The sequence below is a fragment of the Haliaeetus leucocephalus genome, unplaced genomic scaffold (genome assembly GCF_000737465.1).
Source record: "Haliaeetus leucocephalus isolate CR32 unplaced genomic scaffold, Haliaeetus_leucocephalus-4.0 Scaffold752, whole genome shotgun sequence".
Lineage (NCBI taxonomy): Eukaryota > Metazoa > Chordata > Aves > Accipitriformes > Accipitridae > Haliaeetus > Haliaeetus leucocephalus.
Window position 1 is genome coordinate 4,035,124 of NW_010973188.1, and position 18,787 is coordinate 4,053,910.

The window sequence follows — 18,787 nt, forward strand, 5'->3', positions numbered from 1 at the left end:
ACAACATTACTAAAGTTACCACTTAAACATTCAAAAGTTTGAAACTAACAAAATTGAAATTTTTTAGATACTAGCATGAGCTCTTGTCTGCATGTATCAGTACAGAGAACAGATGAGGCTCATGTAGTCAGCATTCTATTAGTATTCAGACTTTTTTTTTCTTTTACAATCATATAGTTTTATTTGCACTGTACTCATGGATTTAAGTACTTTGCCATATATACTCAAAAATGTGTCATAGAGTATTGTACAGATGAGGTTCATGGAAATAAAAACAGATTTGGGTTTCTGTTTTGGATGTCTTAATTTTTCCTTCTTAAGACTCTCTAGTATTGCATAGAATTCTAGATGCTTATGTCCAGTCCCACTGACTTCAGTTACAGCTCTGTGTTCTCTATCTACACTTGGAAATCCAACCTCATGCCATCAAGTCAGGAAGCTAGACAGCAAATAATATTCCTGAGAAATACTTGGTTTCAGTGACTTGCATTGCCTCATGGCTTTGTTAGAATGGTGTCTTAAGAGTATAGGATTTTCTTTCTACTAGTAAAATTTCTTAAGGCATTTCTAGTTTTTTTCCTGATGCTGTTTTGTATAGTTTCCAATTCATGAATCCATTGGACAACAGCTATCATTGTCATCCTTGTTCCTCTTCAGAGCACGTAAGTCCTGTGCACTGAGGAAGCTACCCTTGTAGAACTGCCAGCCTGTAATTAAAGATTGGATGAGTTTCTTCTTGTCTGACTTTTGCCATACAAAAAATGGCTGCCTAGTTCAAGCTAATTGTTACCAGGGTTCCATGTCCTTGGATGATGGGCAAAACAGCACCTCTCTTCCTTGCGTTGTTCTTAGAAACGTGAATCATATTGCTACAAGTTGAAAAGTAGATTCTGAGACCGATGCCTGGAATTTCCCATGCCATGCCAAATGGCCAAAGAATTGCCAAAATTGAGCTGAAATGAGGATTTCAGAACAGAAAATGAGAATCTGTGGTAGAGCCATCAACTTCTTCCTCTATAATACATGCAGTGTTTGTACTTCACGTGTCTGATAATTTTTTCCAAAGTAAAAGGCTTCTTGAAAGTTGTAGCGAGAAGTGATGTCCTATTAATGAAATATTGGAACCGAAGAAGCTGCAGAAGCTGTGTTTAGTGTTACTGTTCTGTAGAATGTCCATCTAACAGGCTGTGTAAATGTTTGCAAAGAAGTGATTGTTAAGAAAAACATATTTTCATGTACCCAAAATGTCTTTGATTAAGTGATTCTTGCAGAAACATAACTCAGCTGTGGTTTTCCTGTCTGACATAAAGAGATGTTGCCGTTAGATTTTAAAGCTTCTCTTTTTTCCTGGGGTATCCTGTGTAAAGCTAGTTCAGATTCAGTAGCACTAGGGTGCATGTAGCACTGTAATGCATTTGATAAAAAAGACTAGTGCAACAGGTCTTCCTGTATGTGACATAGAGTGTTGGCAAACATAAGACTGAGTATGCTGTTGATTTTGAGTTTTAAATATTTTCAACCAGTATATTTTAGGATAAATGACCACAAATTTAAACAAAAGTACATCATTTTTAATTGAAGATCTCAAATATAGTAAAATTGCTCTTATGTCTTCCCTTTCTCCCTTGCTTTGGAATGTTTTTTTCTTCTTTTTTTTCATGTAGGGTTTAGCTGAGAATAAAAGCACGTTAGGACCAGAAGAAGTCCGCAAATCTGCTCTGACGCTGGTAATGGGTGCCCTTGATAATCCTAACCCTATTTTGAGATGTGCAGCAGGTGAAGCTCTTGGCAGAATGGCTCAAGTGGTTGGAGAAGCCTCTTTCATTGCTAGAATGGCTCAATACAGTTTTGATAAGTAAGTTGGTTTTGATTCAGAAAAGGAAATAAAAATATAATTTAACGTAGTTTGGAAGATTACTAAATACCATATTGATTATTCTCTTGTCTTCATGGTTGATTGCTGTGATTATGTAGATCTAACAAACCTTCTCAGTCTTCTCTTTTTGATTTATTTTATGTGATTCTTCCAGGAATAAAAGCTGAGTTGTTAAACTACTTGGAATGTGAACTGATACCAATAAATAGTTTTTGATGAGTTACTTGAAGGTGACTAAACTGCTTCAGATAGATAAATGCAGCTTACATTAAGTATGTCTGTAATATGAATTGTGTGATAGTGGTTCTGTTTCATCAAGACATCCTCTTTACATATTGATTTAACTTCTCTACTGGCCTGTAATTTTTTTCCATATTCTGTTGTTAATCTCAGGTCTTTAGAAAGATGTCTGGTAGATATAACAGTTTCCCAATTTTTGGTTTAAATTTAAGACAGCAGCCTGTCTGTGAATCAGAATGCATGTGCCTCAGGGCTGCAGCCCATGTTTTTGGCTGGCCAGGCTGTATGCACATAGCCTCAGTCCAGCTCTCCTACCTCTGGGTAATTCAATTTTTCGCATCATTTCATCTTGTAATAAAGTACATCATCTTTACTGTCTTTCCTTGAATTTCAATTACTGGGACTGTTTCCTTGGTTTCTTACCTAGGAGTCAAGTTGTTAATGGTTGCCAATCTGTTAAGTAATTTTTTTTATATTTGAGATTTGCATTTACTTTGTTGTTAACTAATCGGTAAGAGCATGCTTGCCTCTGATATACGAATTAGGATCTTTCTTTTCTCTCTCTTCTCCACCTCCCTGAAAAGGTTTTAATTAAAAAGTTACTGTGTGATGTGCATTTGGAAGTAGAAGTATTATGGCAAATACTCAACAAGTCACTACTTCATACAACTAGGTCATTCAGAATGTTATTCATTGTGGTTTAGTTTCATTAATAAAACACTTTTAAAAAAAAAAAGCTTTATTGGAAAACTCATAGAACTCAGCTGTAGAAGAAAACAGCTGTATTAAAAAGTTATTCAGTTGACTTTGCAGTGGAAGACATAGCTGTGGATTTCTGTGTCATTTCTCAGTATGTGTTGTCATTTTTCCGTTCTTGATTCCTTTGCACTGCAGTGGTCTAGCAGTGACTTTTCTGATTATTAAATTAGTCTGCTGTGAAAGATGAGTAAACACTAGAAAATTTTCCTATATTCTTTCACTTCCAAAACTCTTCTTCATCTAAAATGTCAAGTTCTGACCAGGAAGAAAGAAAACAACTAAATAAAAAACCAATATATCTTTTTTTCTTTTTTTCACTTGCCTTATATGTAATCTGGTTTAATAGCAATATGGATTAAGTACCTTATTTTTGCTTTTGTTGTTAAGGCTTCTCAAGATCTTGTAAGGTGGCCTGCAAAGTCATTTGAACTGTTCTGGTACTTGAAGGGTTCTTTGTAACAAACTTAGTGAATTACATGATTTCCTTTTATTTAAACATTGATAGGTTAAAATCTGCTCGAGATGTTGTATCAAGAACGGGCCATTCTTTGGCTCTGGGCTGTCTCCATCGGTATGTTGGTGGAATAGGTTCTGGACAGCATCTGAAAACTAGTGTCAGTATTCTCTTGGCTTTGGCACAAGATGGAACATCTCCTGAAGTCCAGGTAAAAAACACAGTCACCACAAAGCTACTTTAAAATGTTCAGGATAAAAACTGAAAATTAAATTACCTGTTCGCATGTTCTTTAATAGAGATTGTCACATGTAAGCCAAATCATATGGATGTAGGATGTGCCAGGGAGCATGAAGAAAGCGGAACTTTCCTTCTAAACTCTTACAATACAGAATCCCAAATATGTACTGCAATTAAAATGTAACCTTACTGTTAGTTAGGGAGGCAGTTGGAAGTGGTCACGTTAATTCAGATGGACAAGTGTCTGCTTGTCAGCTGAGCCAGAATAATTCACTGTGGGCGTATTCCTAACTGACTGTAATTGTAAAGCACAGTGTGTTAGTTGTACCTTAGCTGCCTAAACTAAAGTTTTTAATAACTGGCTAATGGTTAACGTGATCAGTTACTGGAGTTTCAGGCGATCAGCAGTAGTTTTCTTTGCCAAGTAATTTCCGTATATGCGATACTGTGAACACAGTATGGCAGTACATCATCTTTGGGGGGTTATATTATGCCAACAAAAATGTGTTGCAAGCTAAGCTGCAGTTAGGGGCCAAGTCCAAGACAAGGCAAAGGCGGGGAGGGGTTTCTATCCACTATGGACTATAAAGATGTCGTGTCTCATGAGGACAACTTGACTGCTAAAAGTTGCTGGTAGGGTAAAAAGGGGACTAAACACGCTGCTGAAAGAGCGTTGCCTTTAGAGTTGAATATGTATACACACTGCACAGTTCAGAAAGTTGCCTAAGTTGAAAATACTTGAAATTTGGGGGAATATGCTGTCTTTACTCTCCCAGGAGAAATTTGAGGCGTGATTGTCTTGGTATGTCTTTACTCTCCCTTAAGCATGTTTGTGGCTGCTGCTGTAAGGAGAAGAGAGGGCTAGATGGACCAGTACATCTGTCTTTACAGTAAGAAGTTGAATATTAGAGGGAAAAGTGCTGGGTTTTTTTTTTTTTTAATCCAGCAATGAAATCTATCAAAGCACTAGAATAAAAGAATTACTTCAGAAGGCGGGGGACACACACCAAACCTTTTTTGAGTAAAAGCAAGTGTCTTGTCTGTAATTACTGTTCTTCAAAGATTATGGTGTAATTGCATGATATAACAGGTAATTTGTTGTCATTCTTTTCACAAGTTACTGCAAGGAAACAATTATCTGGAATAGTGACTGACTATTATGTTTTTAGTAGCAGGAAGTTGTGTGCCCCCCATGAGTAGGGGCACTTTATACACACAGATTGAGAAGCTGAAGCCCCAGTAACTGTACAGAATCATATTTGTGCCTTGGTTTAAATTGTTACCTTGATAGAACATGTACTAGAGTACCCTCTTATTTCTTTTCCTCAGGGCAATAAAAAATAATAAAAGAATCAAGCTTATCACTTGAGAAAAAGAGCCTAGTTTTGTTTGGAGATAATGTTTAAAAAATAATAATCTATAAATACAATTCAAAGTCTCTTAAATTTCCTTAGTTGATTTAAGGTAAGACAAAGTTCAGTTTGCATGTGTAACTTATTTCACATATGACTAAGTAATTTTGAGGCATATAATTGTGTAACATTCAGTTAAAAAACAAAATGGAAAGAGTTGCTGCTCTATGAATAAAATATGAAGTATAAAGGGGAAGGCCAGGTGGAACTTGCATACCTACCTTATTTTCTATTGAGAATACAACACCAGGCCACTGTGAAAAGCTAAGCTTTGCAACCTCATCCCTCACCAGATCAGTATGGATACACAAAAACTGTATGGGAATACGAGTAACGGAAATTTGCAGGAATGAAAGGGTAAGCTGTAATGTGCTACCATGTTGTTAGGACTGTAGAAGTAGTTACATGATTGCTAGTGCTAATGTTTTTGGGTTGAATCAGAGAGGATTAAAAAAGAGCAGTTTTAAAGGCAGGTTTTCCAGCTCATTCCTAAGAGTCTAGCTTTTAACCATAATATTCTTTTAACTTAGTCTTTTTGGTGCAATTGCAATTCCATTTAATGGAAGAAGATTCTGAAATAAGATAATTTAGTAAGATATTACGGAGAGACAGCTAATGCTTTCAGGTCTGTCAGGGGAATTCATTTCCTACAAAACATCAGTGACCAAAAAGACTGTCCCCTTGCCCACTTCTTGCTTTGACAATTACAATAAATTATTTTGCTCTTTTGTTATTTACTTATCTTGCAACTGAAATAGGTTGATCTTTCACCTTTTTTTTTCTCATCCTGTAGTACACTGCCTTTGAACATCACTGCTTTCTTCTCTTGCACCGTCTAATAAGAAAATTAATTAGAACATGCATGTGGACCTTTCAACTTGTCTTGAAAATCAGTTTCTACTGGAATGTCAAAGGCACTCCCCACTAAGGACTTTGTCACCTGCCCATTTCAGACTCTACATCCAGTTTTACAGTGGAATGATTCTGTCTTTCTCCTGTCTTAAGAGTCACTCTTCTTTTTTCCTTTTTTATAAAGTGGGTGTGGTGTTTGTGTTTGGATTCTTCTTCCTCAAAGTGCCTAACCATTTTTTTGCTCAAATTCTTTGTCATCTGCATCTCCATTATCCCCAAAACTGCCGATAGCCAAAGAGTATGCTAGAGATATTTGAACTCCCAGGTGATTGCCTGAGATTCTGAGACCCTTGAAACACTTCTGGAGTCAGAGTGGCTAACTAGACATGTTTAAGCAAGGACATACAGATCTAGGCTCAGTCTGCATACAAAATTGTTTAAATTTCCTGAATGTATTACTGAAAAATATTCCTTTGTTTTTTTGATAGACCTGGTCTCTCCATTCACTTGCCCTGATAGTAGATTCTAGTGGACCAATGTACCGTGGCTATGTGGAGCCAACGCTTTCTCTAGTTCTTACTCTGCTCTTAACTGTTCCACCATCACATACGGAAGTACATCAATGCTTAGGCCGATGTCTTGGAGCTATAATAACTACTGTTGGGCCTGAGCTGCAAGGTTAGTGGGAATTTGAAGAGCAAACAAAAAAATCTAACTTGTATAAAGATAATATATTGCAATCTTAAATGGAAGAAAATACATTTTTGTTTGTTGCAGTTGCAGGCAGGGGAGGGATGTTGACAAACTCAGTTACAGTCCTGCAAGCAACCTCACTTCTGAACTTACTTGTGGGGCTTTTTGGGGGCTTTTTTGTCTGCAGTTTGAGATTTGTATAAAGAAATTGCAGTGATGTATGGTGTTCTGGCTAATGGCAAATTTGCATGGTAGGTAAAAGATGAAAAACACTCTTGCTGCATAATTTGCTGTGTATATTTTTGTGTATAGGTGGGGCAAGAGGCAAGATTTTTCCTCCACTTTTTCAATACGTGGTGATTTTATTTTTTAACTGATGGCAAGAGCTTAAGTTTGACATAATTGATAATACTGTGAACTATAACTCATTGCCACTCATTCTTCATACTTTTAGATCACTGTACCTTACTACTGTAGAGAATAAGATCTTGTCATGCCAAACACTGTATCTAAAATTCTGTGTCTCAGATGGCAAAACCACAGATTTGTAACTTTGTCTAACTGGGATTTTTAGTGATATTTATAGGATGGTCTGTGATGCAGTGCCAGCAGGACAGCCACTAGTGAAGTTTTAACTCTAAATAACTAGACTTAAGTTTCTAGTTATGAAAAATTTCTAGATGGTTTAATTGAACTTGTGTGTCTGCTTGCTGTGTGTTAACCTTTTGATCTAGAGTGTCATTAACTTTTTAAATAAACAACAACTTACATAGAATGTCTTCTGCAGGTTACATTTTTCTGCAATTCAAGATTTTTTATAAACCTGATGCAGTTTAATTCTTAAAATACAGAATGGGATTATTTTTCAAATTAAATACTGTTCTTTTGAATGCTTGTCCTATTAGTGTGGTGCAACTCATCTAATGGAGCTAACTAAAACCACCTGCATATGTGTATGCTAGCTTAAGTGTTATTTGATATTTTAGGAAATGGTTCTGTCCATGAAATGTTGCCCACAGGTATAGAATGAAGGAGACTTTGAAAATTTAAACTCAGATAGTTTTAGTGGTTTCATGTCCTGGGAAGATACTCTCAAAATATTTCTGACTTACGATCATTGATCGAAAATTTCATTTGGACAGGACATTGTTTAACTGAGCTAAAAGAGGTACTGGAACACTGTAATGTTTCTGTGAAGTTGTGTAGATACTAATTTGCGGTAGGAATTCAGAAAAGTTGAATGTTAGTATGTGAATTCTGAAGCATTAAGAATTCTTGTTTCTCAAAGGTTTAAAGCCTACCGTTGTCATACAAAGATTTTGCTGTGTTAAGGGTATCTTATTACCTCATTAGGTAACGGAGCTACAATTTCAACAATCCGTTCTTCCTGTTTGGTGGGATGTGCAATCACACAAGACCATTCAGACTCGCTTGTTCAGGCAGCTGCCATATCCTGCCTCCAGCAGCTTCATATGTTTGCACCACGGCATGTCAACCTGTCCAGTCTGGTTCCCAGTCTTTGTGTGAGTACAAAATGCATCCCTTTTGTTCCTCAAAGTTTTATGTACATGCTTAGCAGAGGACAGGACAAGTACTTAGCAAGGATACCCATGTGTAATGAGCAAGTCACATTTGCAAAAACACTGGAGTGCAATAAAAGGACGTCTGTCCCCAAGCCATTTTAGATCTTTTTGGAATGCTGCCCAAATTGTAGTCATAGGGTCTGATTCTCTTTTCACCCTAGAGAGCACAAGAGAGCAAGCATTTATATATAATATGACTGAGTAAAAAGATGCTGAAATGCTCTGTTTCCTCCAACTGATTGCATGCACAGAAGGAAATGAGTTGGGGAAGGCAGGAGATTCTGGATTTATTTTACCACTGTCAGCATAGTAGATGCTGACATTCAAATTCTTGTGCTGCTGCTGTTAGCGTTGCTTTCTCCCTCCATTAGTGTTCTGTCAGCAAGTCCTGGCTTAAGCCTGGAAGCGAGGCAGAGGCTGGAACCCAAAACATACCAAATATGACTAAGAGGAAAGGTGTTGTCTGTGGGTGGTTGGGGGGGGTTCTATTATTACTATTTTTAAAATTATTTTTTAGAGGGTTCAGCAGTTCGATACTGAGAAATTTGAAAAGCTTCTCCCTAATGTCTGTTGCATGTTTTGCAAAGTTCTTTGTGTCGTTCTTTGTGGAACTGGTGGTTCTCTGTTACCTGAAGGAGTGCAATCCTACTTATGTCAACACTGGACCTTTTTCTTAATCTGCAATCCAGACTTTCCCTAGGGCATCCTCTCATTGTTACATGCTTCCCCCTCCACACTGACCCTTGCTCCTCACCCCTGGCGGAGCACTCCTGAGACTGCAGTGTGTTCCCAGAATCTGTCGCTTGTCCTTTCACAAAATTGTGCATGAAAGGGGTGCAACGTACCCAAAAGTAGGTAGACCCTTTTGTATGAATACAATGTACAACATGACAAACAATCCCTATAGCCATTTACTCTGTAAGTACCAGTGGTTAATATTACAGACAATAAAGTTCATACAGGAATGACTAGTGCTATTTCGAAAACTTTTCCCAGGGTTTTCTGCTGTCTCTTTCCTGTTCCTTTATGGTCCCCTGCTAAACAAAAGCTATTTTCCTTCTCTTTTTTTCATATTCCTTATTTCCAAGTCATACTTAGTTTGATGAGTTTTCCTCTGAATTGTCTTGTGTATTTTTTTATACTGCAAATACATAGATTTGTAGGCAAGGTCTGCCTTATCTGCCCCATTAGCAAACTCTTCATTGCTTTCTAACTCACTTTTGAATGGAATTAATGAATTAATGTCACGTATCAAAATCAAACCACCCAGTTCCACAATGTAGTTTCATTTCTTCTTCCTGCATTGCCTTCATAACCACTAGTTGTTTGCTTTGTAACTTAAAACGGGGAATACTCTTTCCATTAATTAAATCCCCCAAATGTTATGTATTTTAGTTCCATTAAAACAACCTCACTGTGATATTTAGAAGTTCTTTAAAGTCTGGGGTTTTTTTCAGGACTAAAATCTTGTATATGCATATGTGGAACAAAGATCTGCTGTTAAAGTGCTTTATAAACTATACAACCCTTTCGTTCAGGAAAGCAATTTCCATCCACATAATAACCTAATACCAAGAAAGCAAATGTGTATTTGGTTTATTAAAAACAAATTCCCCAGGGTAAATAAAGAATCAGTGTTCCTTAAAGAGCACTCTTCTCTTCCACTGTGGAAAAACATACAGTTCTCTGTGCAGCTACTTCTCAGGAAAATAGGGACCATGTACAATTCTTCTATAAGAAAAATATTTGCTTGTACTTGAGGTGATTCAAAAGGAGTTAGAAGCCAGTGTTGGTTAGCAAGCTGTCTTACTGAGAGGCACTTATAAAAACTTGCACTATAAATTCTGTTACAAGTTTGAAATAGAAGTTTTTATGATAGCTGTCATGTGTGGTGCATCTGATGATGGCTTTTTGTTTAAAAGAATGTGATTTACAGCTATAGCAGAATATGAGGTTGAGTAGTACTGAAGAGTGTCACAGATTGGAAAGTATAATTAGTCTAAATCACACTGGCACAATAGTTGCAATATTTAAGCTCTTATCTCTTTAACCAGATAACAGCTGTCAGCTCTGTATATTTTCATATTCTTACATTATAAAAAGTGCTTGCTTCTGAACTTTCAAGATCTTGTAAAGAGCTTGGTACCCAGCAGCTCACACATGGGCATATAATTGAAAAGTAGAATGCTGTTAGTCCTCAGCAGCGCTGATTTATTGATGTGGGGGTGCAGCAGTTCACTCACCTGTAATGGTTCTGAATTTTAGGTTCATTTGTGCAGTTCCCACTTGCTGCTTCGCCGGGCTGCAGTTGCATGTTTACGACAGCTTGCTCAGAGGGAAGCAGCAGAAGTATGTGAATATGCCATGAGCTTAGCAAAAAATGCTGGAGACAAAGAAAGCAGTGGCATCAGTAAGTATTTCTTTCATGTGGCCTTTTCGTAACAGTTGAGCACACATATGTGTGTTTATATGTGGTTTGCTTTCAGAGAGGGGGAGAAAAAAAAACCACGCCCCCCCAACAACAACAGAAAAAAAATCCTAAAACTGTCCCTTCCAGCTCCAATAACCTCTGTCCACACACCTGCTTACCTCTTGAATTTCACTTGTCATTTAGCTTTTTGTAAAGTTCAGACTTAAAATTCTCTGCCCCATTAAGACTGGCAATCAGATAGGGAGCACGGGGTATCTGCAGCGGAAACATTTTACAGTTTTTCTGGTACTTTAGGTCTTGCTCTTTTGAAAATTAACTTAATTGTATGCTCTTTGATTGAGATACCTGGTTGTGTTATATTCTGTTAGCAGCATGTCTGCAAAGCCTGTGGACTTTGCTGGTTGGTTCAATTCTTACATGTATCATTTTATTCTGAAAACGGGAGTCTCAACAGTGTTGATCAGCACAGTCTTCATAAAAACACAGAATCGTGATCTTATTCGTATTAAATCACACGAGTTAAGTCTGTCTCTGGAAAGATTCTTTAGAGTCCAGTACTATTAGGGGTTTTTACAAATTCATGGGGTATGTACCTTGAAGAGAGAGACGTTTGGTTTGGGGTTGGTTTTTTTGTTTGTTTGTTTGTTTTTGAAGTAATACTAGGAGGTGTTACTTGCCTTGCAGAAAATAAATTACATTAATTGCTGTATTAAAATCTTTCTGGTGTTAATTCAGAAGAAATCCAGTAACATCTTGGTGTATCATTGCCTGAACTGTTTGTACACAAATACACAATGTCCAATTCTAGTCTGTTATTCCAAATTCTAAAACTGAGTTAGTGGTTTCAGAAAAGATTTCTCATTATTGCTTTGCAGATATTAATCCTTTCACACCAGGAGCTGGTTCTCGGCGAGATGCTCATTCCCGGCATCAGGGGGTTAATATAACAGAGACAGGCCTCGAAGGTGTCCTTTTTGGAATGTTGGATCGGGAGACTGATCGGAAGTTGTGCTCAGATATCCACGATACTCTGGGACATATGCTTTCATCACTGGCAGTAGAAAACCTTTCTCACTGGCTAATGCTTTGTAAGGATGTCCTTGCAGCTTCCAGTGGTAAGTGTTCTATCGTGTTCACATAAACGACAGTACGTCCTTAGATTAGCATCTTCTGGCAATATTTGTTTGGAGCTAGTCTTTTATCCTAGTGAAGATGTAGCTTATATTATATATAGAACTTTGATTATAGCGCATTAAAACTTCCTTAGAAAGAAGAAACCATCAATGTTATGTTAAGTTTTAGAATATTGCTTTTAAGATTAGAAAGTTAGCTGCCTTGAAGTAGGATTTCCAGCAGAGAAGCAGTGTGATTATTACTCTCACATTTTAGTATCTTAGTGAAAGCACTCATATTCTTTTTAGCCTTTATACATCAGGACCATACAGAAAGAGGGGTGCTGTACACACTCTGACCTTTCTTTTATGAGGTTTTGTGAGTTACTGATGTGATGATGGGTTACCATGGTGATGAAACTTTTGCTTGTTGTTCAGCTTTGCGGACTTGTTTGCACAGATCTTGTCCTCGGAGACCTTATTCCTGTTTTTCAGCTTATAGGATGGTTGTGATGCAGATTCTGCTCATTTCCCTTGCATTTATACTTGTTTATTGGCATACTGTGAGTTCATCCTGAAGCTCTTTCTAAATGTTGCCAGCTTTATGTCTACTGATGAGTAATGCTACCAATGATTTCTTTATGCAATGTAGTTACCATATATCTGCCCAGTGAGAAAGACCTCGTTTCCTGAGTTTGAAGTTGGCATGTCCTTTTCTTATTTCATGTGGGATGGGTTTTAAAGTTTTTAACATGGTTGTCCAATCTCTTATTTATTTATTAGTAGGTGAAATAAACTCTGAGAGAACCATATTTAAATAAATTTCTCTCAGCTGTATTTTAAGCCAGCAACTTCATGTTGAACTCCTTTGATCCAACTAACTGGCATATGAACAAAATCTGGTTTGCTTTTTAAGCACATAAGGTCCTGGATGCCTTCTGAAAACACTCTTCTTGTGAATTGACGTCATCCATGTTTGATTTACCATAGCCTCTTTCTTTATTGAATGTCTTGGCTCTTCATCTGCTTAAATTTAGACTTTCTAAGAAGCATGCCTTAGTTGGGGTGGGTTAGGTTACCCTTGCAATAACTTCTTCTCATTTTCCTCTAATTATTGCCAGAGTAATTTTTGTCAGTATCTTGGCATTTTGGTAATTTAGACCTTGTCATTGAGATTTTATGTTCTCATTTTTGAATAGTAGAAGTGTATATGCATGTTTGATGAGCTGGGTTTTGTCCCTGTTTGGATTTTGGTTTTTTTTTAATGTGATCCCTGAGGTAATCTTATTTTCTGAAATGAAGTCTCACAGCCACACCTAGAGAAAAGAATTTCTTGAACGTTAAACACATTTGTGGGTGCCATAAACTGCCAACTTGGTTGTGTATCTGTCCCATGGCATGGAACTTCTTAGTTTTGTTCGTTTAACATGCACTCTAGCTTTTACTTGAAACAGGAGCTGAATAGTTAAAAGCCAAGCTTTCTTTGGTTCTGAGCCTGGTAATCTCCTTACCCTGTTTATTGGCAATTTAATAGATTAATTTTCACAGCTGAGAAGTCTGGATATGGGATTCAGCTGTAGTTGGTATCTGTGGAGAATTAACGGTACAGGAATTTATTTCATATAATTTAAGCTAAATAAAGGGTAATATAGCCCAGATTAGAGGTGAAAAACATTTTGTTTACTGATATTCCTATGCCTTTCAACATTTTTCAAATGTTGTTGTTTCAACAAAAGTATCAGTTTGTTTTGAATCAGAGTGTAAGGAAAGGCTTGAATATGTCCTTAGCTGTCTTCTATGGATTGCAAAAGTGGGATTATTTTTTTTTTTTTAATTGTTCACTCTTATAGACATGAGCACTGCTGCTCCCTTGGGCGGAGGGAAGGATGAAGAATCCGAGAAGAAGGATGAGATGGACGACGATACAATGTTTACCACCTTGGGCGAAGAGGATAAATCCAAGCCTTCTGTAGCACCTCGCTGGGCAACTCGTGTGTTTGCAGCAGACTGTCTGTGCCGAGTTATCATGCTGTGTGAGAATGCGAACAAGGCGCACTTTGATCTGGCACTGGCTCGTTCAGCCAGACTTAAAAACCCAAAAAGTAATTACAGAATGTACATTTTTTGGTTTTGTTTTTAATTTTTTATTTTATTTTTGACACCTTTTTACAGCTTTACAGCTTAAGATTACACAACCAAGAAAAAAATATAAGCAGTTACCCTTTCACTTGAATGGTTAAAAACAAAGGAAATGGCCCACAAAAGTCAATAAAACTGTAGTTGTATAACCACTGTAGTTACCATACTATGAACACAAAGAATGAGGTTTGCTGGAGAATATAAATTCTGACAGACTGATCTGCTTGGGAAAAAAACCCCTTACATTTGCAACCCTTTTCTCCAGTCTGAAATAGAAGCAGTATCTTCTAGCTAAGGGTGAGCTGGGAACAGTTTCTGAGTTTAACATAATGATAGCAATGAATTAGACTTCAGAGATTATTTTGGCATCTTCAGACTGAAGGGATGCTAGGAAAAAAGAAAGAGATAAGGCCAGGTAATTACTGATGTGGCATTGGTTGTGGAGAGAGGGGTGTGGGAGGGAGTTATAATAAGACATGGACACAGCTGCTTTATAAAGTTCATTCTTTCGGTATCCATGAGAGTGATGAATATTAGTTTTAAAGCTCATGTTTTGAAGGTACTTTTATGAGTTAGAGGATCAAAATTGAGAGGTTGGAGATAAGATAGTTGTTTTGTGAAAAAACCTTAGCAGATGTTGGGAGGTTTCTGTTCTTGAGTTGCCCATTTGTATTGTTTATGGTGCATAGTGATTGTTTGCTTTCACCCATGTAGTGCTCATGAGGACTCTGTGCATGTAGGATGAATATCATGAGCATCCTAGAATGCATGGGATTAATGGATTTTAGTGTCTGTGTTGTTGAGGGTGTCTGTTACGATATGGAGATTTATCAAGTCTTTCCTTGTGTTGCTTTGATGCAGTCTGGTTCCCGCGCTGTGCATTGGTTTTGTGAGATCTTGTTTCTGACTTGATTTGAGGCTGAGGTCACTGTTTGAAGACTAAGAGGGAAGAGTTTTGAGAAAGTTTATTTTGAGATGGCCTTGTGTTATAGAGAACATCATGAAATAACTGCCGCTTATAGGATGCTGCAGAGGATTGCATATAATAATCCTGAGAATTTACATCTCTGAATTTATTTAAAGTGAACTTGATGTGTTTGGTATCATTGTAAAAAGGAAAACTCAGCAACCTTCTACCCCCCAACTTCAACTTCCAAAATATTTAAATTTTACTAACAGCTGCGACGGTCTGAAAAAGTAAGTGCAGACTTTACCACTTCGTAGTTTTTAAGTAATTTCCAGTCTGTCTTTACTGACATGCCTCCAAAAAGTTTCAGCTACAAAATAAACTTTTCTTTTTTGCCTTGAGGCTTGAGTATATGTAGAGCTTTCATAATTTGTGAGTTTTGTTAGTCACCTTGGATATTATGTTTTTAAATAATTTATTTTCATATTAGTTGTACAACATCTGGTAATTTTATATTGAGAGTAAGGAAAGAAATAAAATGAATAAATAGAGAAGAAGAATCCTTTCAGAATTGTTACTGAGTTAGATATTGTTCTTTTCTGCATGTTGTCTGCTGCTCATTTACAGCCTTGGATGTGGCTTTTGGGAGCAGAACTAGAGGCAGTCGGTTTTTCGGTGTTTAAACTTGACGAGGTTTTCCTGTATCAGCAGGGGTCACTCTAAGCATAGGACTCAAACAGGAATTGACTTGAAGATTTTCTGTAGGTTTGGGGGGGGGGGGAATTACTAAAATTAGCTTTACTAAATGTTCTCTTCTAAGCTATTCAGCCACATTTACCTACTCTATTCAATGCAACTTCTGTATATCATATATTTAATTTTGTTTCAAATTTGTGCTTAATTTTTAAGGTTGTCTGAGGAATAGAAGCCCTTGTATCACTTTAAGGGGTGGGAAAAAAAAGAAAGAAAAATAGGTTACATTCTTTCCTGCCTTCCTCCATACCCTAAATGTGGACCTTTGAAAAAGACTAGGTAAAATTTGTACATGTCAATGAGGAAAATGTTACAAATATCCATCATGTTTGCTATCTTTTAAGTCACTAAATAGTTCTTTCTGTTTTGTTCTAAGATGACTTCTTAGTACTCCATCTCTCTGACCTTATTCGAATGGCATTCATGGCTGCAACTGATCACAGCAACCAGTTACGAATGGCGGGTCTTCAAGCTCTTGAAGACATTATCAAGAAATTTGCATTGGTTCCTGAGCCAGAGTTTCCAGGCCATGTGATACTGGAGCAGTATCAGGCTAATGTGAGACCTCCTTTATAAGTTCAGGAAATTGTATATTTATGCCAATATGCCAGTTTTAACTTTGAGAACATTTTATAACTTCAGAATACATGTGAAGAGATTTTTGTATGTGAAAATGTACTGAAGAGGCACTTTTATTTACCTCTTCAAAATTTATTTTTGTATCTCTTCCTATTTATTGTAATTTAGTAGCTGACTTAAGTAAAAATTCAGTAGCTATTGATTCTTGACAGCCAAATATTACAAGTTACATTTAATTTTGGCAAGAGTGGCATTTCATTTTTGGAATTAGGAATTGGAAAATAACGCTGATTCAGTTCCAGACTGAATCTAATAAATCTCTTTTCTTGGTAATTAATGAATATACTTCTCTTTAAATGAAAGCTACAAAAGTACAGGAATGGGAAGTGGGCAGTTGAAGATTTATTTTGGGGTATTATTGCTTTATTTTGTTGCATAGCTTAACTCTTTCACCTCTTTTGTCTCCACTGTGTCTTCAAGGTCTCTGCAAATACTTTTTAAAGGCAGGCTTTCATCCTTTTCACTTCCTGCCTTTTTCTTTTTCCTTCTGTGGTGCTGTAACCATTGCTTTTGTCTCTTTGACTCCATTCATTTTGTTTCAGAAAAATGCTGCCTTATAACAACTGCCTGAAAGGTTTTTTTGTTAGTATTTGTCATTTTGGGAACTTGATGCAAATCCAACCATAAACATTTGATTTCACATCATTATTCCTTTTGGATATCAAAAAGTCATTGGCTTCTTGAGCCTTAGTGTAAATTGCACCTGTAATACCTTAATGAATAAAAGAATATCCATTAACAGAAGGAAGATAATACCACATATTTGACAAAGGTACTTGAGGCTTAAAAACGCAATGGGCAAGCAGGAAAAAACTGGTTTAGGACTTTGTTTTTGTTTAAAGAATACTATTGCAAATATCTGCGAGACAGCAAGGATAAGTTTGGGGTGTAACTGTAATGCCAGAATTGGCAATCTTGCTTGCTTGTTCTGTATATGTGATTGAGCCTTAAACAGGTGAGATGAAGAATGTTGTGTCACTGTTGTTTTAGTTGATTTTTTAATTTTTCTTCCTGTCAACAGGTTGGAGCTGCTCTGAGGCCAGCTTTTTCCCAAGATACACCATCTGATATAACTGCAAAGGCCTGCCAGGTACAGAGAAAAATGTTCAGATAGTAGACAAACTGATTTTCGTTCTCTTTGGAAGAAGGGTGCAAAAGAGAAGTAGTAGCAAATGGCTGGAAAATTTTGTAAACCTAAGCCGTGATGTTCTTGCAACATCTTTTAGTCTCCTAGTAACATATTTTGTTCCTCAGAAGTGCAGAAGTCCTTTTAGGGAGCTATGTCAGGAAATACTTAGTCTTTCTGAAACTAATTATGTCAGTAATTATGTCAATTCTGCATTTGTTGCTAAAAGAAAAAAAAAAGAGAAAAAAACCCTTGCTTAATGAGACCAATAGTAATATATTTATTGAGATGCCTCTCAGTCTGACCAAGTATTCAGATTACTGATAACTTACCTTTAAACACTAAACTTCCATTCTGATTAATACTTTATTTTAGATTTTAAAAGATCTGAGTATTCTCATTACAGTCATAGTAACAACCTCTCAGTGAAAATTCAGTGCAAGATTTTTTTTGTGTGTGATCTTGTGCTACTGTAGTTTAAAACAGCTATCAGCAACATAGCTGTAGTAGTATCTGGTATGTGGTTTACACAGCTAAATTACTGTAGTTTAAATCAGCAGTTTAATTAGCTATGCAAACATCAGTTTTAAAACAGTAACTTTGTGTATGTGAGTTTTGTTTAGTAAATCTTTGTCCAGCAGGACTGTGATTTTGTGGTGGTGTTTCATACTCCTAATTTCCAGCAAAACTTGTAAGGATAGATCAAATATGGCATAATTTAGTGTATCTATACATAGGAAAGAATATGTTCATCTTACCTCACAGAACGTCTCTGTGCATTTAAAGCTGGATGAAGAGGCATTTTGTGTGAAAACATGTAACATTCCTTATAACTTGTCAAAATCTTCCTTATTCAACCAGTTTCGAAGTGGATGTGTGCACTTACAGGACCAAATGGTTAGAGATGAGGTTTGGATATTTAACTCTCTAGAAGTTACATGGACAGAGATGAGCTGCACTGAATGAGTTTGGTGTTGTTATAGTTTTATGTCATTACTGAAACAGCTGTTGATTTGCCCAGCAGCAGGAGTGAAGCTGGTCTTAGTCCTACTGTGAATGAATTACGGATTTGTGACAGATTTTCAGCAGCCTTGTCCTGTGCATCTTCAGGATGCTTTTTTTGTTTGTGTTTACTTTAAATATATTCATCATTCCAGATCATGAGAGGCATTTCCCCAAAGTTTTTCATGGAACTGGTTCTCTAAAAGCAAAATAAATAAATTGGAGATAGGACAAAAATGCCATGAAAAAAGAGTTTGTAAAACCTGAACCGCTTGAGTTCTGTGGGGGTTTTTTTGCTTCTGTTCCTTACCCTGGTAGAATCGCCACCAGAATCAAAGCAGCTCTTCTGAAAGAATTCGTCCCTATTTGTAGAAAAGCAGCTGCACCAGAATTCTTTTATAGCCTGAGTTATGTCTGGGCGTGAATGTGTTTCAGAGGATGAATGCCAATGTATAGCACTAGACAGGAATAGCTTCTGTATGATGTTTGTATTTTAAGTACCTGTTTGGGTCCATTTAATTCAAATGAAAAGTGGGGAGACACCCAACTGTCTGTCCACCATGTCTCCA

The 18,787-nt window shown here is 36.8% G+C and overlaps 1 protein-coding gene across 1 annotated transcript in view; it reads left to right on the plus strand.

Moving 5' to 3' along the window:
- Positions 1-18,787, plus strand: part of HEATR5B (HEAT repeat containing 5B) — a 60,420-nt gene that overhangs the window by 21,637 nt on the left and 19,996 nt on the right. The window contains exons 18-26 of the mRNA XM_010581217.1: positions 1,665-1,855; positions 3,381-3,540; positions 6,322-6,511; positions 7,880-8,049; positions 10,375-10,519; positions 11,416-11,655; positions 13,503-13,754; positions 15,828-16,009; positions 17,112-17,180. Coding sequence (XP_010579519.1) covers positions 1,665-1,855; positions 3,381-3,540; positions 6,322-6,511; positions 7,880-8,049; positions 10,375-10,519; positions 11,416-11,655; positions 13,503-13,754; positions 15,828-16,009; positions 17,112-17,180 — 1,599 coding nt within the window. The remainder of the gene's footprint in view (positions 1-1,664; positions 1,856-3,380; positions 3,541-6,321; positions 6,512-7,879; positions 8,050-10,374; positions 10,520-11,415; positions 11,656-13,502; positions 13,755-15,827; positions 16,010-17,111; positions 17,181-18,787) is intronic.